The sequence below is a fragment of the Vulpes lagopus genome, chromosome 7 (genome assembly GCF_018345385.1).
Source record: "Vulpes lagopus strain Blue_001 chromosome 7, ASM1834538v1, whole genome shotgun sequence".
Taxonomy (NCBI): Eukaryota; Metazoa; Chordata; class Mammalia; order Carnivora; family Canidae; genus Vulpes; species Vulpes lagopus.
The window spans coordinates 111,393,574-111,419,478 of record NC_054830.1 but is presented as its reverse complement, the minus strand read 5'-3'; the positions used below and the strand labels follow the sequence as shown (position 1 = coordinate 111,419,478).

Genomic DNA, 25,905 nt, shown 5'->3' with positions numbered 1-25,905 from the left:
AATTCAGTCTTCACTGTCCAACTTGCAAACCCTTGCCTATCCTGTGCATACGCAAATTCGGCCTGCCTCCTGAAGACTTCCTCATGTGTCTTTTAGAAGCTGTGCACTGGTAAGCCTGCAGAGCATTGATTTCATCTGAATGTAACATAATTAACTGTTTTTCTCTCTTCCACTAAGCAGTAAGCTCTCCACAGGCAGGTTGCGCCTTCTCCCCTGAGCACCTGGCTCACTGCTTTGCACCCAAAGATAGTCAATAGATGTTTGCTGAAATAGATCACAGAAGTGAGGAGGATGGGCAGCCTGGGTGGCTCAGCAGTTTAGCGCGGCCTTCAGCCCAGGGTGTGATCCTAGACCCAGGATCGAGTCCCGCTTTGGGCCCCCGCATGGAGCCTGCTTCTCCCTCTGCCTGTGTCTCTGCCACGCTCTCTCTCATTAATAAATAAAATCTTAAAAAAAAGGGGGGGGAGGAGGAGGATGCCCCTGGGGCAGCTGCAGAAGACTTTGCAAGGGTGGGATTTGAGTTGGATTTGAAGAAAAGGTAATATTCAGACATAAATGATAGCTGATTACAGTTACCATTGCATGATTAAAAACACAGGGACTTCTTCAAGGACATTGTTTTTTTTTTAATTTTTATTTATTTATTTATGATAGTCACAGAGAGAGGGGCAGAGACACAGGCAGAGGGAGAAGCAGGCTCCATGCACCGGGAGCCTGACGTGGGATTCGATCCCGGGTCTCCAGGATCGCGCCCTGGGCCAAAGGCAGGCGCCAAACCGCTGCGCCACCCAGGGATCCCTTCAAGGACATTGTTATCGTTCTGATGTAGACTGCTTAATATTACAGAGTAAGTTGATTCTAAACGTTCTCCTTTAAATGGGAGATGTATCTTCATAGTTTGAACTAGCATTCTTAAGCTACAAGGATACAGTATTTACAATAAAAAAAAAAACTAGTCATCAATAAAATTAAAAGGCAAATGACAAACTGGGAAAATCTCGACAATGTATATAATAAAAGGTTAATAACTACATATCAACAGGAAGATATTAATGGATAAAGGGGGGAAAAGGTAAATCACAAAAGAAAAAATCCAAATAGACAATAAATAAGTGGGGGGAAGTTTAACATCACTAGTAATAAAAAGTAGAGTGAGCTACAACTTTTCACCTTCCAAATTGACAAATTAAAAGATGCTACTCAATAAATAAATAAATAAATAAATAAATAAATAAATAAAAATAAAAGATGCTACTCAATACCATTGAGGGAAAGACAAGGTACTTTTACAGGACTGTAACTTTTCTGGAAAACAATCTAGCGTTAAGTTTCAAGAGTTTTGAAAAGAATTCCCTCTGACCTAGTAATTCTACTGGTAGGATTCTATCCTAAGGAATTAATCAGAAATGTGCACAAAGTTTTATATATGAGCACCACTATTCACAAGAATTTAAAAACTGGAAACAATTTAGACTACTAACTATAAGAAAATAAGCATAATACTATATTTATCTGATGCTATAATAAAAATCATATATATTTAAAGAATAGATATTGTCATTGAGGAAAATGCTCACAATATAATAAAAAGTGGGGAAAAAAAGATTAAATCGTATGCATTTAAGGACTGAAGACAGAAATTGCCCTGGGAAATGGGATTGGGAAAAGGATGGCCTTTCACATTTTACTGTTTTCTTTTTTGTTTTGGTCATTAATAGTGGTATAATCCTTGCTATACAATTTGAATGCTTACTTTGGGCCAAGCGTTGCTTTAAGTCTCTTGTGTTTATTTTCTTTTCTTTTTTTTTCTTGTGTTTATTTTCTTTTTTTTTTTTCTTGTGTTTATTTTCTTAATTCTCATTACAATCTGATGAGGTAGGCATTATTATCATCCCCACTGTATAGATAAGAAAACTGAGGCACAGAGAGGTCAATCAAGTAAGCCAAGGCAGAGCTATGATTCGAGTGTGCAATTATATCCCAGGCTTATTCTCTTAAACTACTAAGAAATGGTACCTCTGATTATATACTTGTAGTATGGTGTTTGTAAGTTAAGAAACTGATCCCATTTTTCGGCCCTGGTGGTTTACTCAGCCAAAAAGCTTCTTCTCCTACCTAGCTGCATAACTACCTGATCTCTTCAAGTCCTTAGTCCTTATATAATCGGGACCTTCAAATGAGTCGTACCCTGAACACAAGGCGCAAAATTGCAATCTGACCCCCCTGTCGTACTGTTTTATTTTTCCATTGTATTTATCTAGCATATTACAGAATTTTCAGATTCACCGTATTATTTCCATTCCCCCTTCCCTGCCACGTGAGCTCCACGAGATTAGGGGTTTTTATCTCTCTTGCTAACTGATGTATTACAGCCGGAAAAGGTACTGGCCCAAATTAGGTGCTCAACAAATATTTGTGTCTTAAATGAAAAAATTTAAATATAGCATGATTACCATTTCGCTTTTTATTCTAAAACAAAAAACATGTATGCACGTGTGTATGGAAGGAAGAAGAAAAATATTTCAAAATGTTAATGGTGATTTCAAGTGATATTTGTCCTTTGTATTTTTCTGTGGTTTTATTTTCAAACTTCCATGTGAAAATGTACTATCTCATCATGAAACAACTGCTTTTTTTAAACATCCCTTCTAAACCTTGGGTAACACGCATGGCCACTGTCTTAGCTGCAAATTGCAAGATGCCCTTTCCCTGTGCGAAACGCGGTCAACGCAGTCGACAATCGGAGAGGTATTGATGAACAAATAATTGCTGTTAAATAACCTCCCGGTATTTTTGTGGTGGTGAACTATGTATTCCTTAAAGAAAGAAAAAGCGTCGCCTCTCCCGGCCGACACAGCATCCCTGGGGAGCACACCCACCTAGCAACCGGGCGCCCGCTGAAGCGTGGCACTGCGCCTTTAATTCCCGGGTGGGGGAGGGGCGGCGGATAATTTCCGCTCCCCCCTCCCGCCGCGGTCCCCGTGGCAGCTGTCACCCGTAAGGGAGCACCGAGCACGGGGGATGGAGCCCGGCGCCCATTGGACGCAATACGAAGGCAGAAACCTACCCCGGGGGCGGTGGGTGCACGATGCGGCCCCCCGCACCTTCCTCCAGGAGGCCCCCGGGCGGCACGGCGCGGGCGTGACCAAGGTCCAGCTTCAGGGACACGCCCGTCGCGCCTCGCTGGAGACGAGCAGGTGAGCCTGGCCGGGGAGGACGTGGCTCCCGGAGCCCCCCGCTCCCCGCGCTCCCGCCCGTCCCAGCGGCCGCGGCGGCGTGCACCTGCCGGCAGCCGGGAGCGCAGCGCGCGCGGGAGCCGGGGAGCCGGCGGCCTGGGCCCCCGCGGGGCGGCGCTGGCCATGGCGCTGGCCGCCGCCGCCGCCGCCGCCGCCGCCGCCGCCGCCGCCGGGGTGAGCCAGGCGGCCGTGCTGGGCTTCCTGCTGGAGCACGGCGGCCAGGTGCGCAGCTGCGACCTGCTGAGCCGCTTCAAGCCGCTGCTGGAGGCGGGCGACCCGCGCGGCCGCGCCGCCCGCAGGGACCGCTTCAAGCAATTTGTCAACGACGTGGCGGTGGTGAAGGAGTTCGACGGCGTCAAGTTCGTGGTGCTGAAGAAGAAACTGCGGCCCCGCGAGGCGGCGCAGCCCCCGCCCCCGGGCGGCCCCGGCGGCCCCGGCGACCCCGGCGACCCCGGGGCAGCAGCCCTGCCCTGCGAGAGCACCTCCGCCTCACCCCGGGAGGCGCCTGGCGCGGGGGCCCCAGCCCCAGCCCCGGCCCCGGCCCCGGCCGCGCCGCCGCAGCAGCCGGCCGCACCACGTGAGGACGCGGCCCTGCCCCTGGAGCCGCAGGCCGCCTCTGGGCCCGCTCAGCCCCCCGGGGAGCCCCCGCCAGGTCCCGCGCAGCCATCGCGCGGTGCCCCCGGGCCGCGGGCTCCAGCCGTCGAGCTAGCCCTGGCCCCCGAGGGGCGCTCTGCAGACGCGGCCGCGCCGCCCAGCCCGCTGTCGGGGGAGCCCCCGCTGCCTCGGCCCGCGCCGCCGCCCCCCAAGCCCTGCATGCTGCCCGTGCGCTGCGTGCCGGGCCCCGCCGCGCTCCGGATCCGCGCCGAGGAGCAGGGCCTGCGGCGGCAGCTGTCGGAAGAGCCGAGCCCGCGCAGCTCCCCGCTGCTGCGGCGGCGGCTGTCGGTGGAGGAGGCCGGCCTGGGCCCCGGCCCCGGCCCCGGCCCCGGCCCCGGCCCCGGCCGCTCCCCGCACCTGAGGCGCCTGTCGCGCGCAGGCCCGCGCCTGCTAAGCCCGGACACGGAGGAAGTGCCCGCCGCGCCGCCGCCGCCGCCGCCGCCCGCCGTGCCCCTGGAGCCCACGGAGCACGAGTGGCTGGTGCGGGCGGCGGGGGGCTGCTGGACCCACCAGCTGCACGGGCTGCTGCTGCGCGACAGCGGCCTGGCGGCCAAGCGCGACTTCATGTCGGGCTTCACGGCCCTGCATTGGGCCGCCAAGAGCGGCGACCGCGAGATGGCGCTGCAGCTGGTGGAGGTCGCGCGCCGCGGGGGCGCGCCGGTGGACGTGAACGCGCGCTCGCACGGGGGCTACACGCCGCTGCACCTGGCCGCCCTGCACGGCCACGAGGACGCCGCCGTGCTGCTGGTGGTGCGCCTGGGCGCGCAGGTGCACGTGCGCGACCACAGCGGGCGGCGCGCCTACCAGTACCTGCCGCCCGGCGCCTCCTACGCGCTGCGCCGCCTCCTCGGCGACCCCTGCCTTCCAGGCTCCGCCGACGCCGACGCCACCGGGGCCGGCAGTGGCGCCCATGCGGCCCGGCGCCCGGTGCAAGTGGCCGCCACCATCCTCAGTTCCACCACCAGTGCGTTCCTGGGTGTCCTGGCCGACGACCTGCTGCTCCAGGACCTGGCTCGAGGCATGAGGAAGTCGGGCTCCCTTAGCAAGTTCCTGGGTGCCTCGCCCACAGCCCCACGGAAAAAGACGAAGGCCCGCAGCGGCCTGCCGGCTTTTCCAGAAATCTCTCGTCGACCTACTCCCGGGCCCCTGGCTGGGCTAGTGCCCAGTCTCCCCCCCGCCACCTGACGGCCCCTGAGGCCCGGCTGGTGGATGTAACCCGGCCTGCCCCTCACAGCCTAAGCCTGCCCGAAACAGCCGCTCAGCACCGTCTCCAGCTTCGCGCAGTGCAGCCTGTTCTGCCCAGGCGGGCCTCCGCCTCTAGCTGCCGCCGGAAGCTTGACCTGCCTCTGCAGATGGGACCAAGACGTCAGGGAGAGCCTTCTATAAGGAGCTCCAGAAACCGGTCTTGAATATTGGGTCGGACTGAAGGGCCCCCGAATGAGTTAACTCGATGCCTCTGCAACCACACACTCCCAAGCCAGAACTAGAGCAAGGGTCTCTTTAAATGTGTTCTGTTGGACTGTCAGCTTTTAAGAGATCTAGTGGTTTTGTAGTTTGCTGCCTTTATCCTGTTTTTAAATTAAAATGAGGTAAAACAACTTTCCTAATAACCTTTTGAAATTATATTTTTCCATGTTTAGGCAAAATGCTCATTTTCAATCTTTTGCTAAGTATTTTGGAATTCTATTAAAAAACAAACAAACAGGTGATCATGATCTAAAGGAAAGTAGTCCCAACCAACAAAACCCTTAAACGTTTATCTACCTCATTTTAGGCGATTCTAGAGAGACTTGAACACAGAATGTGATCATTGTGAATGTAATTCATTTCAGTTGTACTGTGAATGCTAAATATTAGGAAACAAGTGCATCTGGGGAGTAAGAATCATTTAACAGTGAGAGAAAGGAGACATTTTGGCAAATACTTGTAATTTCTGGTTGTCTTCATGATGAAATATAAACTGTCTTCGGCACTAGTGGGTGATTATTTTGATCTGGCATGAATATTTAATTTTTTAAGTATGATTTACTTGTGAATGCACCATTGTGCCATGTTTCTGAATCTGGTTTTCCAATCTGGATGCACCTTTCAATGCAGTAGGTGAATATTTAAAGAAAAACAACATGTCATAGCATTATACCAGAAAAATAATTGGTTAAATAAAAGTAGATACACTTAAAGAGCAACTATTTTATATGAAAATTCTATAGAAACAAAAAATATATCCACTTTTAAAAGCCATCTGAAAGCAAACCACTTATTCCAAAATAGCAAATACAGAATTCTTTGCTCAGTGACCTTTCAGGGATGGCTTAACTTCTCTGGACCTTTGATCCTATCTGTAATTGAGAAGGTTTGCTATTACCAAGAGGTACCAGGTTCAACCCACTCTTAACTATAAGGTCTCTTTTTCTGTTTTAAAGATGGGGACTCTGTTTGCTCAACCAGACTTTTTTAGATATCATATTGTGGTCATGCTCTGCTTTTGCAAATTGTGTTTGCATGTCATTAGTTATATCAAATAGCTTTTGTGGCACAGGGGAGTGTGTCTTCTCCCTTCCATATATATCCTGTGTGACATTATTTAATGCAGTCCTTAATGGAATGTTTTGATTTAAGCCCTGAAATAAACAAGTCTCCCATTTTGTTCTTACTTGTGTGGTAATGTCTTTCCCTTAAACATTCTACAGCCCTTACTACTGTATTTTTCTTGTCTTTTTATCTACTTAATTTCTTCAGTTTTTCCTCATCCTCTTCTGCCTCTTCCAGGCATTCTGTTATTGAAAGAGTTTGGAATGATCTGCTAAATAAAGGCAACATCCACACACAGATATAGTATCCAAAAAAATAAAAAAATAACAGATGAATGTAGGCCCTGATCTGACCCTTTCCTTCCCACCTTCCTTGCCTGGAACTCTTGCTAAGCTGCATAAATTATTTAAAAATGCAAATTAAATCTGCCTCTGCAGAAAAATTGTAGGAGGCAATAATTATAGCAGTCTCAGTTGCTGCAGGTCTAGAAGGCAGAATAAAATATTAGAGATTTTCCATGGTAAGAGAAAGGCTTGACTGAGACAGGATAACAAAGGTCACAAACAGAGGTATGACCTGCCTTGAGAAAAACAAAATCTAAACCAGCGGAGTTGGGGATCCCTGGGTGGTGCAGCGGTTTAGTGCCTGCCTTTGGCCCAGGGCGTGATCCTGCAGACCCGGGATCGAATCCCACGTCGGGCTCCCGGTGCATGGAGCCTGCTTCTCCCTCTGCCTGTGTCTCTGCCTCTCTTTCTCTCTCTCTGTGTGACTATCATAAATAAATAAAAATTTTTAAAAAATAAACCAGTGGAGTAGTAATAACAATAACTAATGTTTACTGCACACTTAAATCAGAGGAGGGTTACTTAAACTGCCAGAATCTTTGTGTTTCAGAAGGGCATGCTGCAAGCCTTCCAAGTGAAGTAAAACGTTTGGCAAGAGTTTAGGATCAATAAGCCTAAAACTTAGGTATTAGAAACCATCGTTTTGTCCTTGCAGGTCAAGATGTTCCAGAACTATAAGTCAGTCAGAAGTTATACTTTGATATGTATATGGAAAGTTTTCAAGAACTACATATTGCCTAGCAGGAGGTACACCTGTGAGGGGTATTTTCAACAAATGACAAAAGAAAAGAAAAGAAAAAAAAAGAAAAATTGTTTCTAATTTAAGACAATTTAGCTGGCTAGAATTGTCATGGAGAAGAGAATCACTCCTTTTAATGGGGGAGAAGTTAATTGTTATATAGATGTGTATGAGTCATCTAGAACAAACTTTTAAATAAAGGTTTATACTTCCTTTAAAGGAGGTTGGAGGTTATTCTAGAACATGTCACACCTAATGGAGACCAGGATACGGATGATGCACATATGGCCTGTGTTTATTAAGTGCCAAGTACAGTTTTAACCACTGTGCAGGTATTAACCTCAACCTTACAAGGTATGTCCTGTTAGTATTTGGAATTTAAAGTGAGGGAATGGAAGCCTCAAGAAACTATGAGTAACTTGTCCAGGATTCACAGCTATAACTGTCACAGATGGGATGGCCTCCTGATTCTCTTTTCCCTGACAGTGTCCTGCTACAGAAAAGCAAGGTGGTCTCATCTCAGCCCTTACTCATCTAGTGACCTTAGGCAAGTCATCCAGTTCTCCAGACTCTATCTCCCTCCTCCGTGGGTGGTAAGACTGCAGCATCTATCCTACAGGCTGTGAGGACCGTAGAGCATAGGGAGGGAGTACCTAGAGCTCCTTGAGAACTGCAACACCATCTTGAAATACTACCACGGTGCCCAATTGGTCCCACTGGGGTTTGTGGCCTCAGTACCAAAACCAAATAGCTCTCATCTGTAGCTTGGCTTTACATGATCACCATTCTTATAATCACTAACCATGTTAGTATTTGTATACATAAATAACAATGGACTGGGGAGGGGATGTAGTCCCATCAAAGGGAGATTATTTCATGCTCTGCATGCTTCAGTTAAAAATAGACTTCACCATGTCTTTCTTAACATTCCCCTAGCATCCGTACCCCTGTCTTCTGAGCCTAAACAGGTCATCCAGCCAGCTGAGCTGAAAGCACTCCTCAACACAGTTATAAAGCTGGGCCCTCTCTGGACCCATATTTGACCCCCCCTTTTTGGGCCATTTCCTGGAAGAAATTATTTGGCCTTTCATAATAGTTTGATAAATAGACTTTTTATTGCTCTCCACATAGCTTTTTGCCTTGAACCTCTGTCCTGGCCTTACCCTTCCAGAACTGCCACACCTCTGGACTTGAACCTGTGAAGCCCAGGTGGTCTCAGTCGTTTCTGTAGGGAAGAGATAAAAAGGAGAAGGTCCCGATGTCTCCTCCAGAGGCGGGGGGGGGGGGGGGGGACGACCCACCATTTTCCTAGGGGGTAGGTGATGCTGATTTAAGTTTCAACGACAACCGCTAAGCACCTGCCCTGCCTGTAGCCAGGATGTGACGGTAACACTGCGGGGTCCCTGAGAGCATTTGCTTTAGAGCAGTCGCTGGCCCCCACCTCTTGCTCCTCCTGCCCCCACGCTCCCCCTTCACCTCGTCTCTCGGCGGCGCTCGAGCACAGGTGACCCACATTGCCACCCAGGCTGCCGATTCACACGTGAACGAACAGCAGCGCGTTTCGCTCCCGCGAGGATCCCTGAGGTTTACAGCAGCCGCTCCCGCAGGTGCGTGGTGCGCGGGACGCGCTGTTCCAGACCGAGCGGGCGCCGCCGAACGCTGCTTCCCTGTTCGGTTTCCGATTGACAGTCTGAAGGTAAAAAGTACTCTAATTAAATCCATATTAGGAGGAGCAGCGGGGGCGGGGCGCGGCGAGCGCGGGAGGTGGCCACGCGGCCGCCCGTTGCCTAGCAACAGCGCCAGCCAAAGCCTCCCCTCGGCAAAAACCCGCAGGGCCGCGCGGCGGGCAGCGGGGATGGGGGCGGAATCAACAGGCGGGGGCACCTGTGGCTTTGAGGAGGCGGAGGCAGAAACCCCAACAGAGACCCATGAAACCCTCTTTTCCACCCTGGGAGACAAAGTAAGGCTCTTTTTGATACTGATACTCCAGATCAGCGCCCCCGGCTTCCCTCCTCCCCCACTTCTCATTAACCAACAACTTTCCAACGAAGGCCTGGTGGCAAAGGAAGGCAAGCCAGCCTCGCCGTGGCTGGCTGGACGGAATTTGTTTCCAACAGAAGCAAAAAGGCTCACATCGAGTCTTCAGGCCTAACTAGCACTGCTCTGCAGGGAAGGCAAAGCCCCTGGGGTTAGCCCAGAGGGCCTACTGGGCTGGTGAGGAGGCTACGGTGAAGGGTAGGAGCCTTCATCACAAGGAGAACAGTGCCCTCTGCTGGCAGCGTCCTGGAGGGTGGAATTCACCGGGCTTCTGGCACCTGCCCACACAGCACCACCAAGTCTGAGTCTGGAGCCGCCTGGGTGGTTCAGTGGGTTAAGGTCGCCTTCAGGTCAGGTCATGATCTCAGGGTCCTGAAATAGAGCCCCTTACGGGGGCTACCCGCTCAGTGGGGAGTCTGCTTCTCCCTCTTCCTCTGCCCCTTCCCACGCGCTCTGTGCTCTAATAATCTTTAAAAAAAAAATCTTAGTCTATGGCATCAATACTGAACACCTGTGGTGCTCATTCTTGCACTCTGACGTTATAATGGTGTGGAAAGGACATTAAATGGGGCAGGAAGAACACAGAGGCAAGATGAAAGGGTGGGTGCAGGAGGTGTGGCCCTACTCTCCCCATCTGATAAGGACAAGCACAGGAACCTCATAATTCCCCCATGGAAAAACCCAGCACAGAACCAAAGTGCAGTTTAGCAGGACCACAGCAGACAGTGCTCCTCAAGCCCATCCAAGGCTGGAAGTGCTTTGTCTGAACAGCACACAATTTCTATTGGCCTAACTGATGACTGTTGTTTTTCCAAGAATATCACACTGGGAGAATGAGTGTGGCGGGGGAGGCTGTACAGGGCAAAAGGCAGAAATAAGTTTATTCCATCCGGACTATCTCAAAGAGAACTGCCCTGCTAGGCTGAGGACTTTGGAGTGGAGGCCCCGCCCACAGCATTCAAAGGAGAAAAGCAAAAGCATAATGTTAGAACCCGCAACTGCCTCAGCAGGAGTCCCATATGTTTTTTATAAAAAGGCACAATGTTAGCATTGTTCTGTGCTCAATAGTTCGACTGTTGGAACTAATGCTTTTGGTATGAATACAACCATTTAAAATTCCCAACCAGTTGCACTTAGTGACAATACGCATCAGAAAACAAGCCCAGAAGCAGAGATTTCTCACTTTGGGGTCAGTTGGCTTTAAATACACATACACATGCCTTTTAATGTGCCCAACTTCCAAAAATACACTGAACATTTGCATGAACAATGTTCTTGGCCCTGGCCTTTGCAGCTGCAAATACTAAAGCACATTTTCCCATGTATATTTGAGAACTTCACATTGACTCTGTGTACACAGGCCTGATGCACAAACAGAAGGGAGTGTGTGGCCTCTGTTTCATTCCACACCAGCACCTAACTCTCCGCTCCCAACCCCAGCTCACCCCCAGCTTAGCCTGTTCGGCCCACAAACAGAGCGGTCTCTCCACACCTCAGCCCCCACATTCTAGATCTCCAGGTCTCTCACGGCTCACCTTCAGCTCCCATGCCCAACAGCCCTCCTCAAGCCTGGTGGATCCAGTGGGGTTTCCAAAGAGAGCTGGATAAACTCACTTTTGATAAGATAATTGGAAGACAAAGTTCCTTCTGAGTCTTGGAATAAATGTCCCTGAATTCGTCAAGGTTTTTAGGCAGCGAAGCTACTGAATCTATTTTGTGTATGGGGATATTCCCTATCCCTTAAGTCTTGAAGGAAAGCAGTTACCCTCACTTCTGCTATTGAGCTTGGAGGCTTGGGTAAAAACCAGCAAAGGAGCAGGAGTCGGCCAATCAGGCCTAGGCTTTTGTGGTAGTGATGTGATCACCAGAAGTGCTAGGGATTCCTGGTGGCAGTGGAGCTGGAAGGCCTGGCATCCTCTTGGTCCCTCCTGGTTTCAAGCCTGTATCCCAGTCTTCCTAAGGATTCTCAGACCTGACTGATGTCCTCCAGCAAATCCCTCTTCTGCTCTAGTCAGGCAAGGTTGGTGTCCATTGTCTGTAAACAAGATTCCTTCCCCAAGCTAGGCTCCAGGTGACACACATACTTCCCACATCTATTATTAGTAAGATAGAAAAGAAAAAACTGTTTTGCATAGTAAGTTCAGATGCTCCTCTAATTTGTCTCCTCCTCTCTCCGATCAACCCAGACAGAGCCTCTCTCCTCACAAAAAGGGGGAATACTGTAGTTTTAAAATTCATAAATTAATCACCAAATAATCCACAAGAAATGGGTAAAACCACATGAAAACACTTAGAAGTGTCCTAGGAAGCCCTGGCCTGGGTCTTCCACACTGGCCCTGCCCCATCCCCATTCCTCCGCCCCGCAAAGGGAAAGCGCCAGTGTCACCCCCAATTAGGTGGGTGAGGGGCAGGGGCACTGCTCCCCACTCCCACTGTCTGTCATTAGATGAGGGGTGGCAGGAAGGGCGGTTTATCAGGAAGACAGGCCTCCGGGGGCCAGGCCAGCCTGGGAGGCAGGGGATGAGGGCCAAGGTCGCTCCTGACTGCGTCGAGCTGGTCCTGAAGGAGCCGGACCCGCTCATCCAGGCTGCGCTGCTGGGCCAGGACGGCCGCCTTGCCGACCAGCAGGGAGTGATAGGCGCTCAGCTCCTCGGGGGGCAAGGCCTGCACCAGCACCTCACGCAGGGCCCGTTCGCGCCGCGCCACGTGCTCCTTCAGCTCCTTGGCATCTTCCTGCTGCCGCTGCAGGAGCCCCAGGCGCTGCAGCAGAGAGGCCTGCAGCCGAAGGGAGAGCGTGCGGTGAGCAGAGCGGTGAGCCGCCGTTCTGGGGATGGTCCCAGACTGAATAGGCCCCTCCCCGCCCCACTCCAGCCCCTGTCACCTGCTCGTCTGGGTCGCTGTCCGCACCCGCCCGGGCCAGGGCGCGCCGCACCCGGGCCAGGCGACTGCCCAGCAGCAGCAGCAGGCCAAGCACACGCTCTATGTCGGCCATGAACCTGCTGAACCGCTCTAGGTCACGGGGAGCGCAGGCCTGCCCCACCGCGGCCTCCAGAGCAGCCCCGCGCCTGGCCCAAGCCTGGGCCGCCTGGTGCAGCTGCTCCTGCTCGGCCCGAAGGTTCCGCAGCATCGTTTGAAGGAGGTCGGCTAGCTCCATCTGCAGGGAAGGCGTGGGTACTTAAGGGTGAGGCCAGACCACCCTTCTCAGCCCCTACTCTTGCCCACCCCATCTCCACTAGTCCCTCCACACTCACCTTCTTGGCTTGGATGCTGCTATTTGGATCAGGGAGATGCTCGCCACAGGCCTGGTCAGGCACAGAGCGGGTGGTCTGGTTTTCAAACCTTGTCTCCTCCTGAGAAGTTGGCAGGAGCTGGCTGCAGCTAAAGAGACAGAACTTGAGGACAAAGCCACAGCTTCCTGGGCTGTCTTGCCCCAAATTGCAGGGACTTCGAATCCCCTGAGTCCCTGGTGCCCCCAACTCACCCTGGCTCAGGACTACCAGCAGCCTCTTTCCCAGCCTCCTTACAGGCTGGCCTCATTGCAGCCCAGACCTCGGCTAAAGGAATCAGCCCATCTAGCAGGTCCAGGGGTGGCTCTGGGCTGGGACAGGAAGTGAGAGTGTCACTCATAGAGGGATCCAGTCTGGCCAGCTCCTGAACCAGCTCCTCAAGGCGAGGACTGGGCCATGTTGGCCTAGAACCGGGCTGGCCAGCGGCCAAAGCCTCGGCAGTACAGCCAGGAGCTCCTGGGGTATTGTTGCTTGGAGGTCCCAGGACATCAACTGGGAGAGGTTTGAGCGGGTCACTCTCTGTAGCTGCAAGTGAGTCAATGGTCAGCAGTCCATTGGTGTGAAAGGTTGCTATGTCACCATTTGCAGTCCCAGGGGGCCTATAGTATATGGTCCCAGAGACACCCACAGAACCATGTATCCTCTGGTGGCAGTCATCTGCCCTTGCAGTCTCTGGGTGTTCATGGAGGGGATGCTCTGGGGGGACTGTAGCCTGGTCAGCCATCTGGCCTGAGCCAGTTCCATACCGCTGGTCAGAGACATGGATACTGGAAGTGGAAGAGACACTGAGTCAGAAAAAGCTCTGTCCAAAAGCAAGCAGTAGCCTCCAAGGGCCACCTGTCCCCATCCCCACCAGCCAGGCTCCCAGGGTCCAGCTAGGAGAGGGTTCCCTGCCCCTCTAGCATTTGGTTGATATGTGTAGGGAGGAAATGTCTCACTCAGCTTGGAAGCAAGAGGCAACTCACCTGGTTGGGCTTTCTGGGCAGGTATGGGTGTCTAGAGGTGATCTCATTTTGGCCAGGGGGACTTCTTCCAGGAAAACCTCATCATCTGGAAGGGATGGGAGCCGGGTACACCCAATGCATGTCTCTGAGGCCCTCTGTTCACAGTCAGCAGGACTACTTTGGGGGTACACTGCAGAACACACCACTGCAGCTTCCTTCTGAGTCAGGAACCTGTAGGAAGGGACACCTCAGTGACCAGGAAGGGAGCTCTTGGTGCTGCACCAGAGACACAGTGGTGTGGCACCGGGGTGGGGGTGGAGGGCAAGAGGAGGGGATATAGTTGGCAAAAGACAGAATTAGAAGGCTCAAACTGAGAATAGGTGAGAGGCCCTCTCTGTCTTGGGCAAGAACTATGAAAACTGCCTTTGTCGACCACTCCCTGGTGGTCCATGTCTCCCACCTGGCAAGTTGGGCCTGAAGCAATGGTCTGGGGGTTTCTGCTCCTTGGGGAACAGCCTGGAAAGGCAAATCATTGCTTGAAATGTAGCTCAAGTTTTCATTCTCCCAGATGTCTCCCACCCCAAGCCCGCAGCCCCTAACTTCCACACCTGGACAATGGGCATGACCCCTCCTGGACCTCCCCAGGGAGCCAAGACTTCCCCTGACGCGCTCTGGCTCCGACCGGAGGGCCTATAGGCGTCACCAAGCTTCGCGGACCCGGGTTCTGGGTCCTCCGTGCCTCGGGGCGGCGACTCAGGCAGCCATCTGGTCTGGTGGCCTTGGAATTCCGCCAGCACCCTCCGCTCCTGCTCCTGGGCCCCGGGCCTGGCGAGGCCAGAACTGCAGGCGGCCTCACCGGCCTCACCGGAGCGTTCCCCTGCCGACCCACCGCCCCGCCCCACGCGATCTAGCTCCCCGGGCTCGGAGAAGCACCACTTCCGCTGCTGGGTGGCGAGGCGCCCCCGGCCCACGTTTGCCCTGGCGGCGGTGGCCCCGGGGCGCGCGGGCTCCACCTCCCCGCCCCCGCCGGCCGGGTGGCTGAGCGAGGCGGAGCGCGGGTGCGCCGCGGGGGGCCGCGCGGGGGCGGCGGGCCGCAGGCGGGCGGGCAGGCTCATGCGGAGCTCCTTGCGCTGGAAGGACGTCTCCCGGAGCACTCGCCGCTGGGCGCCCTGCAGCCGCTGGCGGTACGCGGCCCGCGAGGCCGGTGGGCTGGGCGGCTCCTCCAGCCGCGCCGCCGCCGCCGCCGCCGCCTCCGCCTCGGCCGCCAGCGCAAAGAGCAGCGGGGTGGCCTGCCGGCTGAGCGGCCCCGGCGGCCCCTGGACCTCGGGCGGCCGCGGCCCAGTGCGCGCGGCGGCCGCGGGCCGGGGCTGCGCGGAGGTGCGAAGGCTGCCGGCGGGGCCCGGGCCACCCCACACCACGCGCACGTAGTCCCAGTCTAGGTAAGGGAGGAGGTCGGTCCCAGGCGACGGCGTGCGCGGCTCGGGGGCAACGGAGGCCGCGGAGAAGGAGCTGTAGGCCGAGTCGGCGCGCGCGGACAGCCGCCGCAGGTCCAGGCTGCGGGTGGACGAGGCTGGGGAGGCGCGGTCGCCCCCAGGCCCTGGGGCCTCCATGGCTGCGCAGGTGAGTGCGGGGCCTGGAGGAACACAGATGGCGAGGTGCGAGGTGCGGGAGGAGCCCCGGGTAAGGCTGGCCCCTCCGACAGGGACAGCCAGGGGCTTACACATCCCCTCCCTGGTCACACGATCTTTAGCGCTGCCCCTCTCCTGGGTCAGGGACGACACAGGTAGGGCTAGCCCCTAGCCTCTGGAGTTTGAGAGTCTTAGCTATTCCCCGTTGCTTGCAGGGGAGGGGGGGGACGGGGTGCACTAGGTGGTGGCTAGCCCATTACCTCCAGAGGCTCTCCAGGAGGCCAGCCCTGGCCTCTACCCTGGCACCTCCTGGAGCGCTGAGAATGTACCCATATTCCTTCCCTCCCCAACCCAGTCCCACCCAGGCAGCTTCCTGGCAGCTTTGTTAGTTTCTCCCTGTGATCTTCCCCTAATAAACAATGGTCAAGAACGTTCTGAGATCACAGGGGAGCCAAGAAAGGAAGGAGCAAGACCCAGGTCAGGTGACAGAGGCAGCTTCACAGCCTTCCCCCACCTCTGTGTCAGTTATGTTCCAGGTACATTATATAAATATTTATCTTGATCCTCACAACTACTATCTGCATTTTACAGATGAGGACACTGGAGTTTTAAGGGGGAAATGATTTGCCCAAGGGCACACAGCCTGTAAGAAGCAGAACCCTATCTGGAATTTGGGCCTGCCTCCAAGCTTACTGCAGCCAGAATCAATTTCCTAGAAGCAAACACTGCTGAAAGTTAGTTTACCTCCGTCCCTCAACTGCCAGAAGCCTTCAACAAAACCTGAACTCCACTGTGGGAAATTTATCCCCACCTGCTCTCAAAATACTAGCAGATTCCAAAATAATATGGTCTCTTCTTTGCAGCCTCACATCCCTGACTTTGTCCTGCTGCTCGCACTCCTCCTACTGGGCCCAGCTTAGGGGGGCTCCTGACCCTTTGGGATCCCCTACAGTGTTCAGAGCTTCCCTTCCATCCCCACCCCCCAACACAGTACTCATCACCTTGGAGTGTAATTGTTGGCAGGCTTGCGATTCCCTCTTCCCATTCCCACCCCTGAACTTCCTGAGAACAGGCCCTGTACTTACTAATCTCTGTACCCTCAGTGCCTGGCACGTAGTCGATGTTACAGAAATATTTGTTGAGGGGTGCCTGGACGGCTCCGTTGGTTAAGCGGCTGCCTTCAGTTCAGGTCATGATCACAGGATCCTGGGATCCAGTACTTCGTTGGGCTCCCTGCTAAGTGAGGAGCCTGTTTCTCCCCACTTCCCCTGCTTGTGCTTTCTCTGTCAAATAAATAAATAAAATCTTAAAAAAAAAAAGAGAGAGAGAGAGAGAAATATTTGTTGAATAGCAAGGAAAGGAGTAAACTTGCAATGAGTGGATGAGGTGGCTTTGGTGGAGAAGGAAGAGGGCTCCTTTGCTTCCCCACTCTTCTCTCCCTATTCATCTTTTTTCTTTTTCTTTTTTTTTTTTAAGATTTTATTTATTCATGAGAGACACACACACAGAGAGAAAGAGAGAGAGAGAGGCAGAGACGTAGGCAGAGAGAGAAGCAGGCTCCACGCAGGGACCCTGATGTGGGACTCGATCCTGGGACTCCAGGATCATGCCCTGGGTGGAAGGCAGGTACTCAACCGCTGAGCCACCCAGGCATCCCCCTATTCATCTTCTCGAAGAAGACAGAATGAATGAGGCTGCTGACACTGTAGAGTATCTCATGCATTGTTAGGAACCAAAAGAGCAGGCAAGCACAGGTGGAGCAGGCCAGGCCAAGAAATCATTACTTCCCCAGGGCCAGGGAGGGAGCAAAGGGAGTAAGGGGAGGAGAAGACCTCCAGCCTCTGGACTTCAGTGCTATGTCCATGCATATGGGTATGCATGGGTCAAGGGTGAAAGTAGCTTTGAGTCTTAGGAAGCTGGAGCTCCATATGGGCTATGGGGACTTTGGGAAGTGGGGAGGGCTCACTGTCCCTGAGCTGGCTTGTTGAGGAGTGCAGAGGAGGGCGACTGGCAGCTGGGGTGGGAACTGAAAAGCAGGCTCATTTGAGCCTCCTAAATACTATTTGGAACTCAGGGTCACCCTCTACCCCCTTCCCAAAGGCTGCAGACGCTACAGATTACAGGTCAAGGAAGGTAGGGGAGATTAGTGGTGTGAGGATATGGTGTTTCCCACAAGGGAGAGGCAGTGCCTGCAATATTCTCAAGGAGGAGCTCTCAGCTGATCTAGGACCAGAACGGTGGTGCCTACCTGGAGGTATCTGTATGACCATCAACACCAGCCCTGCAGGTTGATCCTCACAGTCAGGTTTGGGGACCTCTCTCCTTTAGGAAACCCACCCTAGACACCCAGGCACTAGCCCTCTCTCTTCCTAGTCTGAGCCCACCTTGGAGCATTGTTTTCCCTTTTCATGCCACCCTTGCCTGCCCATTGTTGGCTTCTTGCCTCTTACAGGCACCAGTGATTGTTCACATACGAAGAAGTTTCCTCCAAAAAGGCCTGAAAATGTCTATCTTGGGTACACCTAGATGGCTCAGTGTTTGAGCCTTTGACTCAGAATGTGATTCCGGGCTCCCTACAGGGAGCCTGCTTCTCCCTCTGCCTGTGTCTCTGCCTCTAAGTATTTACTTATTCATGAGGGACACAGAGAAAGAGAGGCAGAGACACAGGCAGAGGGAGAAGCAGGCTCCCTGCAGGGAGCCTGATGTGGGACTCAATCCTGGGACTCTGGGATCATGCCCTGAGCCAAAGCCAAAGGCTTAACCACTGAGCCACCCAGGAGTTCCAATAAATAAAATCTTTAAAAAAAAAAAATTTTTTTAATCTTGTGAGTTACTGTGTTCACAAAGGATTGAATTTACCAAAAGAAACCGCTTAATGGATAATAAAACTGTGTGTACATATGTTTGCTTTTTGCCCCTCACTTGTCTTGAGGATACTTCTGCAGTGGTGGCCTCAGTAGGCCAGTAACCCTGCAGGATACTCACACTGTGCCTTCTGCAAAACCTGTTACACTAGGAGGGTGCAACTCCGTTAATGTGTTTTGGGGCCTCAACACAAAGAGCAAGAAGTCTGCAAATGTATCTGGCTGCAGGGAGCCTCTTGCAGTCCAGCTAGCCACTGCGACTGTGGGTGGCAACACCCCAGAACCCTAACATTAGCGTCAGCTATAGGCTGGGCTGCAGAGCCAGGGCCTACAGAGCACTGAAGTCCAGAGGCTAGAGGTCAAGAAGCTCTTTAGGCCTTTGGCCAAGCCCCACCAAAGCTTCCCCAACGGGGAAGCAGCATGGAATCCCTGCCGGAAGAGTGCCAGGTTGGGATTGGGCAGTAGAGTGGTAGGGGGAGGTCACATATACTTGTCACCTGAATGAAAGAGCAAGAGAGGAAAAGGAGACAAAGATGACTTCGGTGTTCAGACTGGAGGCCTGGGAGGTAGGGATTCGGGTTCTCAGGAAGGAGGAAGCTGAGATGGGGTCTGGTCCAGGGTCCAGGGCTCATTCAGTCTGGGGCCTGTAGGCTTTGCAGTGTTTGTGGCAAGTCTGGGAAGCTGGGAAGTTGCAATGTGGGTCTAGACCTCGGCAGTTTAGACTAGGCAAGCAGGCCCACTCAGGTTTTTAGTGAGAGGTTGCTGGGTTAATAGATGAGGGCAGCTTCGGGCTGGTAGAGTCACACCCATGCAACGGGGCAGATCCAGGTCAGACGGCCAGAAAGGCAGGCACCCTCCAATGATGCGCAGTGATGGGGAATGAAAGCGTACCCCTCAAAGGCCGCCTCCCGTCACTCCTCTCCGTGGAGAGGTCGTCAGGCCGCCCGTCTCAGGTCTCCCCTGGGTGGCACGCTCTCTGGGGGCTCTCTGGGGGCAAGCGTCCCCGCCGGGCGGGGCTTGGAGCGGGCAGGCAGCGGGGAAGCTGCGCGGCTCCCCGTCCCCTGCGGGCCCCTTCTCCCAGCGCGGTCCGCGCAGACCCGGCAGCCCGCTGCAGCCCGCGTGGCCTCCGCTCCGCGTCGCTGTCGCCCCGAGGAGGTCCCCAGGGCCTCGAGCTCCGCGCTGCCTCCGCCCGCGGGCGGGAGGCGGCGGTCCCGGGCGGACTCGAGCCGAGGCGGGCGACCGCAGGGGGCGGCAGAGTCACGCGGCCCGGCGCGGCGCGACGGCGGGACCCGCGGACGCCGGGGGAGCCGCTGGCCGCCGGCGGGCGCCTCGCGGGGCCCTTCCCGCCCGGGTCACGGTCGGGGAGGCCGGGCCGGGACGCGGGGGGCGCGGCGCGGACTCCGGCGCGAGGGCCCCGCCTCCCCCCCAGCCCCGCCGCCCCGCGGGGGAGCCCCGCACCCGGCCCGCGCACGGCCCCCAGGCGCGCGGGCTGCTCCGCGGCGCCCCACCCCCACCCCCACCCCCGGCCGCGGGGCTCGCCCCCCCAGGGCGATCCCGCCGCCCGGCCCGCAGCGTACCTGAACTCCAGCCCGAGACGCGCTCCCGGGCGCCGGCGGCCGCGCGGTGACATCAGCGCCCGGGGCCCGGGCTCCCGACCCCACCTCCGGGCTCCAGCCGCCGCGGGGGAGGTGCCACGTCCGGCCGCGGGGGGCGGAGGGGAGGGGAGGGGAGGGGAGGGGAGGGGGCGGGAGCGCCGAGTGGCGGCGCGGCCCCGGGAGCTCCGCGCCCCACCCCCGCCCCACCCCCGCCCCGTGGTGGCCTCCGGCGGCGCGGCCCCGGGCTGGGGGCGGGGTGGAGGGCGAGGGGGTGGACGCTCGAGCTCCCGCCGGACCGCGGCCTCGGCTCCGGGCGGGAGAAGCGGGAGAAGGGGAGGCTGGGAGGGGCGACCCCGGCGCTCGCCCGCCCTCCTCCTGGCCGGGCGAGCCTTCAGCTCCGGGTGCGCCGGCTGGGGGGCCCCGGGGGTCCCGACGGCCCCCATTCCTTCCGGGTTTGGCGAGTAAGCCTGGGGCTCGCGCCTCTGTTGGCGTCCCTCTGAGTACCGTTCAGACGCCAAGTCCCTCCTTGACCAACTCTCCCTGCAGGTCCCCCAGTGCGCACACTCTTCCCGCTCTCTGCCGCCCACTGTGGACTCTTCTCTCCCATTTTGCCCCCTGTCTCCTTTTCTGCCTTCCTCCCACTATCCCGCATAGCCGAGGCCCGCGCCCTGAACCCCAGCCCGGGTAGCTGCAGCTATGCACACCCCCTACGGCTGGGACAGCGTTCACTCCAGCCTGGAGCCTGGCTCCCAAGGTCTCTGCCTTTGGGGTTCTCCAGACCTCGGAGAATGCTCTAAAGTCATCCGCCACCGTGCTTTCCTCCCAGCCATGTCCTCAGCTTTCCCTGCCCCGACTTCCCAAACCTCTCTCCTCTGAATCCTGGCTCCACCAAGAAATGCTCCATCCCTTTCAGTTCTCCAGTTCCTCTGCCCCTGGTGTGGGCACCCCTTGCTCTCCCACAGAAGCAGCCCGCATCCTGGCATCCTTGGATGACAATTTTTGTTGGTGGCATTAACAGGGACCCAGAACTCAGATGAGGGGTCAAAGCTGCCACTTTCTGGGCGCATGGGGAGCCTGGAGAACCCTGTCTGCTTGGGTCTTCTAGGGGTGGAGACAGACAGCAGGCACCTGAGCCTGGCTTCTGCTTGGCGCCCTCCTGTCTCTGCTTCTCCAAACACCACTCCCACTCTGGCATCAGCTTCAGCTGGAGCTGGATCCCTGGGCTCTAAGACAGTGGCTCAGAACCTCTTGGCTTTGAAGGCCCACTGCGTTTAAGTTCCTGATCCCCCTGGTTGGGCTCAGAGCATTATCACAATAGAGGAAACACAATCCAGCAACCAAAAGTCAATTAAAAACTGCTCACATTTTAAATGTATATTTTCAATTTTATATTGAAAAAAGTATCTTGAAAACCACAATGTGGACACCGTGATCACAGCAATTCTTATTAATTCTCTCAACCTTCCTGCTCCCTTACTTCTCTTACACACTCTACAGAAGCTCCGCCTATCTCCCAGAAGACTGAAATCCTGTCTATCCACTTCTCTCCTGCCTGCTGTCTTCTGAAGAAAAGCAGCCCCCTGACATCTGAAAGTTGACCTGTACTAGGAGCTGAGCTGACATTCATAGTCAAGGCCTTGGTGTTCTCCTGTTGCACGTAATCGATTTCATAGGACACCAACATTACATAAGGCTCCTCGGTAACCCTTTTGTAGTCACAGCAGAACACAGACAACCCATGAACCTTGTCCACATCATAAAAATGACCAAATAGCTTTCTGTCCTGGCTAATATGAGTAACTCCAGTTTCTTTACCAACTGTGGCTTTATTTTTGGTTTTAAAGATTTTATTTATTTGTTTATGAGAGACAGAGAGGCCGAGACATAGGCAGAGGGAGAAGCTGGCTCCCTCTGGGGAGCCTGATGCGGGACTCAATCCCAGGACCCCGGGATCACAACCTGAGCCAAAGGTAGCTGCTCAACCGCCGAGCCACCCAGGTGCTCCCCAACTGTGGCTTTAGCTTCATTCTCATTACTCTTCTTTCTAGATAAGACTTATTGATAACCCCAATCATGGACTTACTCTTCCTTCCTGATGGTATCAAACACTGGGAAAGGTCTTGTCTCCAAAGTCACTACACAAGCCCAAATTCTGTAAGTCCTTTCTAATGCCCTCTTACTGGCATGCCTGAGTGTTCCCCTTCACTTTGCTCAACTACAGGTGTGTTCCTGATGGTCTTCAACTGGAGAGCATTAATTTTCCTAGCTCTTATCTAATGGGTAGAGACCAGGGATGCTGCTAAACATCCTACAATGCACAGGACAGGTCTCCACAACATAGAATTATATAGCTCAAAATGTCAGTAGTGCTGAGGTACAGAAATGCCGATTTATACCCCTCCTTTCCCTGCCACAGGTGACAATTCAAATGTATTTGGCACGTATCGCCTTGTGTTTATTCTAAGGTGTGTATTGTTGCTTTCTTGCTGTGTATGCTTAATGTAAATGACATTATGTTAAAATCTCCAAAAAAAAAAAAAAACCCCTCCTAGATCTTTATTATAAAAGTGAAAAGAAGGGGCACCTGGGTGACTCAGTGGGTGAAGCAGACAACTCTTGTCTTCAGTTCAGGTCTTGATCTCAGGGTGGTGGGATGGAGCTCCAAGCTCCATGGGGAGTCTGCTTGTCCCTCACCTCCTCTCTCTACCTCTGCTCTAGCACCTGCACATGTGCTCTCTTATAAAATATTAAATGAAAATATTTTTTTAAAAAGAAGCTCAAAGAATCTTGGGATGGAGGGGAAGAGAAAAAACACTGCAAAGTTCAAGTTCACCTTTAACGGTGGTGGCTAGGGAGGAGGGGCTCTGAAGAGGATGGAGACATCCACATATTTATCACATTTTTCTACAGCCTAAGAAAACAGATGTCTGTGTCCGTTAGTATCTCAGTATTTTCCCAGGCTGGGGAAAGGTCTTTTTTAAAGAGCCTCCTAGGTGACAGGGCTTAGTCAGGATTGCAGTGCCAGCCAGGCCTTAGCTCAGGGAACTGATGGGTGGGGGAAGGTGATGGGCCACACTCCACATGGCTTGGCATCTGTAATCTGAACTGTTGAAACATACCTCAGTCACTGACCCCTCACAAGTCTCTGTGGCTGCTTGCTTTGATCCCTGCACCCCTACCTCCTTAGATTTGGTGATGTGATGTGACAAGGGTATAAATACTACACACCATGTCTTTGCGGCCAGGCACTGTGCTCAATCTGTGCTACTTACCTTTTTAACCCTGTTATTCCTGAGAAGTAGGTATCATTATACAAGTGAGGAAACTGAGGTTTGGGGAGATGAAATATCTTGTCAAGGTCAGGTAGCTCATAAAAAGTAGACGTGGGGCGCCTGGGTGGCTCAATCAATTAAGCAACTGCCTTTGGCTCAGGGTCCTGGGATTGAGCCCCATGTCCAGGTCTCTGCTCAAATGGGGAGCCTGCTTCTTCCTCTCTCTGCGCCTCCTCCCCGCTCATATGCTGTCTTTCTCTCTCTTAAATAAATAAAATCTTGGGACACCTGGGTGGCTCAGCAGTTGAGTGCATCTGCCTTCAGCTCAGGGTGTGATCCTGGAGTCCCGGGATCGAGTCCCACATCGGGCTCCCTGCATGGAACCTGCTTCTCTCTCTGCCTCTCTCTCTGTGTCTCATGAATAAATAAAATCTTTAAAAATAAAAATAATAAAATCTTTTAAAAAGTAGAGGTAAAATTTAACGCCATGATGGCTGGTTTCAAAGGCCATTTTCACGTAACCAGCAAAAAGAATTGCAAGATATGGATGTCCATGCACCCTTCTGGCCCATGTAGGAGAGCAGAATTTTGACTTCAGATTGAGCAGGACTAGAAAGTAAATGGGGAAGGTGAGAAATGAGCAGCAGCAAGATCCCAAACAGAATCCCTTCACTTTATGTCCTGAATGGTCTAATATACATCTGGGCTAAATTTCACATAGTTTCCATGGGTTTATTATAAAGAGCTGGTCAAAACTTTTCTTTCAAGAGATAACTTTTCCAGGTGTTCTGCAACTTGATTTTTTTTTTTTCCTTAAGAGAGGGAGAGGGGTAGTGGGGGAGGGAGATAAGGAGATAAAGAATCTTAATTACAGGTCGCCTGAGTGGCTCAGTGGTTGGGTGTCTGCCTTTGGCTCAGGACCTGATACTGGAATCCCGGGATCAAGTCCTGCATCGAGCTCCCTGAGGGGAACCTGCTTTTCCCTCTGCCTGTGTCTCTGCCTCTCTCTCTGTAGTCATCATGAATAAGTAAATACAATCTTAAAAAAAAAAAAAAATCTTACTCAGCCTCCACGCTTAGCATGGAGCCTGACACCATGCTCTATCTCACAACTCTGAGATCAGGACCTAACCTGAAATCATGAGTCCAGTGCTTAATCTACGGATATACCCAGGTGCCCCTGCACCTTGATTTTTTAAATTTGAAGTTATATCTTGGAGCTCATTCACTATCTGTACATAGAGCTGTATCATCCTAGAGCTGTATTATCCTATTTTAAAAGGATTTTGTATTATTTATTTATTCATGAGAGACACAGAGAGCAGTAGAGACATAGGCAGAGGGAGAAGCAGACTCCCTGCAAGAAGCCCAACGTGGGACTCGATCCCAGGATTCCAGGATCATGCCCTGAGCCAAAGGCAGACACTCAACCATTGAGCCACCCAGGCGTCCCTGTAGCATCCTTTTTAATAAGTGCATAGTTATCCATTACATGGGCATAAATAATTTGGGTTATTGATGGATATTTAGGTTAACCCTGTATTTTGCTATTAATAATTTTATAATAAGTACCCCTGATCATATACCTTTGCTGACATTTGTTTGTAGGATAAATTCCTAAAAGATGAATTGGAAATGGATCCTCCCAGCCACCCCAGCTGACACCATACAGATCAGAGAGGAACCAGCCAACCTAGCCTTTCTTCAATTTCTCACCTTCAAAATCACAAGCAAAATAATTGTTAATGTACTCATAAAGCTTTGGAGTAGTTTGTTATACAGTAAATTTCAATTTGAAATTTACAAATTACATTTGAAAATGTAAATTTTCAAATTTGGTTGATACTGTTAAATTTCTTACAAGGAAGTTGTACCAATTTGCATTTCTATCAATGTAGGAGAGTGACCATTTCCCTACATCCTCACTAGTAAAGAGTATTGTCAAAATTTGATGCCTGCAATCTGAAAGGCAAAAATAGTACCTCACTACTTTAGTTTACATTTTTAATAAATGAAAGTACACACCATTTTGTACATTTAGAAGCCATTTGTATTCACTTTCTTGATCTGTCAATTCCCTTTACCCATTTTTCTATTTGATTATTGGTCTTTTATTGATTTGTAAGATGTCTTTATATATTAAAGCAATTAATTGTTTTACTTATGTGTGGCGAATATTTTCCCAAGGCTGTGTCTTTTGACTTTGTGATGGCAATATATCTGTAATAAATATATAATCCCTTGCTGAATTAAAAGATTTATCTTTCTTTTAGACAGCAGCTACATAGCTGTCTTAATCATTTGAGATAGCCATGTATTGGTTAAAATACAGTAGAGTCTAGAAAGCTTTCAATAAAATCATGTTGCCTGTTTTTAAAAATCCAACAAAACATGAATCATTGCTTATACACAAATCTCTACTTAAATTGTAAATGCTCCCTTGCAGCAAGTTTGTTCGCTTTCTAATTATACAGTGAATTCACCACACTTGTTTAAAGATAAGACTTCACAGGAAGATAGCCATGAGATAAAAGCCCCCCTCCTGTGGGGGCTTCTGACAGGTAAGGTCTCTTGACAAGGCTGAGTAGGGACTGTCATGGATTAAACCAAAGTTCCCTTTCAGGTCAGCAGGAATGTTGGGCTGTCACATTCCTATTAAGTTCACATATATCAACTTTTCTCTACAGAGAGTGGGTGACATCTCAACCTCTGTTTGCTCTAACCATAATAATTCAGCTTTTCTCCTCTAGCCTAGCCCAAGCCTCAAGACTGG

The 25,905-nt window shown here is 52.6% G+C and overlaps 3 protein-coding genes across 4 annotated transcripts; 1 reads left to right on the top strand and 2 right to left on the bottom strand.

The window, feature by feature from the left end:
- The first annotated feature begins 2,567 nt into the window (after positions 1 to 2,567).
- On the top strand, positions 2,568 to 6,540 carry SOWAHA (sosondowah ankyrin repeat domain family member A). Its single transcript, XM_041760421.1, has one exon. The coding sequence runs from the start codon at positions 3,360 to 3,362 to the stop codon at positions 5,073 to 5,075; it is 1,716 nt and encodes a 571-aa protein (XP_041616355.1). The 5' UTR covers positions 2,568 to 3,359; the 3' UTR covers positions 5,076 to 6,540.
- Positions 6,541 to 10,192: 3,652 nt separating this feature from the next.
- On the bottom strand, positions 10,193 to 16,539 carry SHROOM1 (shroom family member 1). Its single transcript, XM_041764416.1, has 8 exons — positions 16,487 to 16,539; positions 14,382 to 15,406; positions 14,234 to 14,289; positions 13,795 to 14,004; positions 13,024 to 13,596; positions 12,794 to 12,920; positions 12,424 to 12,696; positions 10,193 to 12,317 (listed from the first exon to the last, which is right to left on the bottom strand). Exons 2-8 carry the CDS (start codon positions 15,381 to 15,383, stop codon positions 11,985 to 11,987), a joined length of 2,574 nt encoding a protein of 857 aa, XP_041620350.1. The 5' UTR covers positions 15,384 to 15,406; positions 16,487 to 16,539; the 3' UTR covers positions 10,193 to 11,984.
- A 107-nt stretch (positions 16,540 to 16,646) lies between these two features.
- LOC121496130 (basic proline-rich protein-like) lies at positions 16,647 to 20,747 on the bottom strand. 2 transcript variants are annotated; one of them, XM_041764418.1, is made up of 2 exons: positions 19,843 to 20,747; positions 16,647 to 16,706 (listed from the first exon to the last, which is right to left on the bottom strand). In XM_041764418.1, exons 1-2 carry the CDS (start codon positions 20,301 to 20,303, stop codon positions 16,688 to 16,690), a joined length of 480 nt encoding a protein of 159 aa, XP_041620352.1. In that variant the 5' UTR covers positions 20,304 to 20,747; the 3' UTR covers positions 16,647 to 16,687. The 2 variants fall into 2 exon arrangements, with proteins under 2 accessions (XP_041620352.1, XP_041620351.1); XM_041764417.1 differs by lacking the exon at positions 16,647 to 16,706 and adding an exon at positions 18,157 to 19,252.
- Positions 20,748 to 25,905: the final 5,158 nt, after the last annotated feature.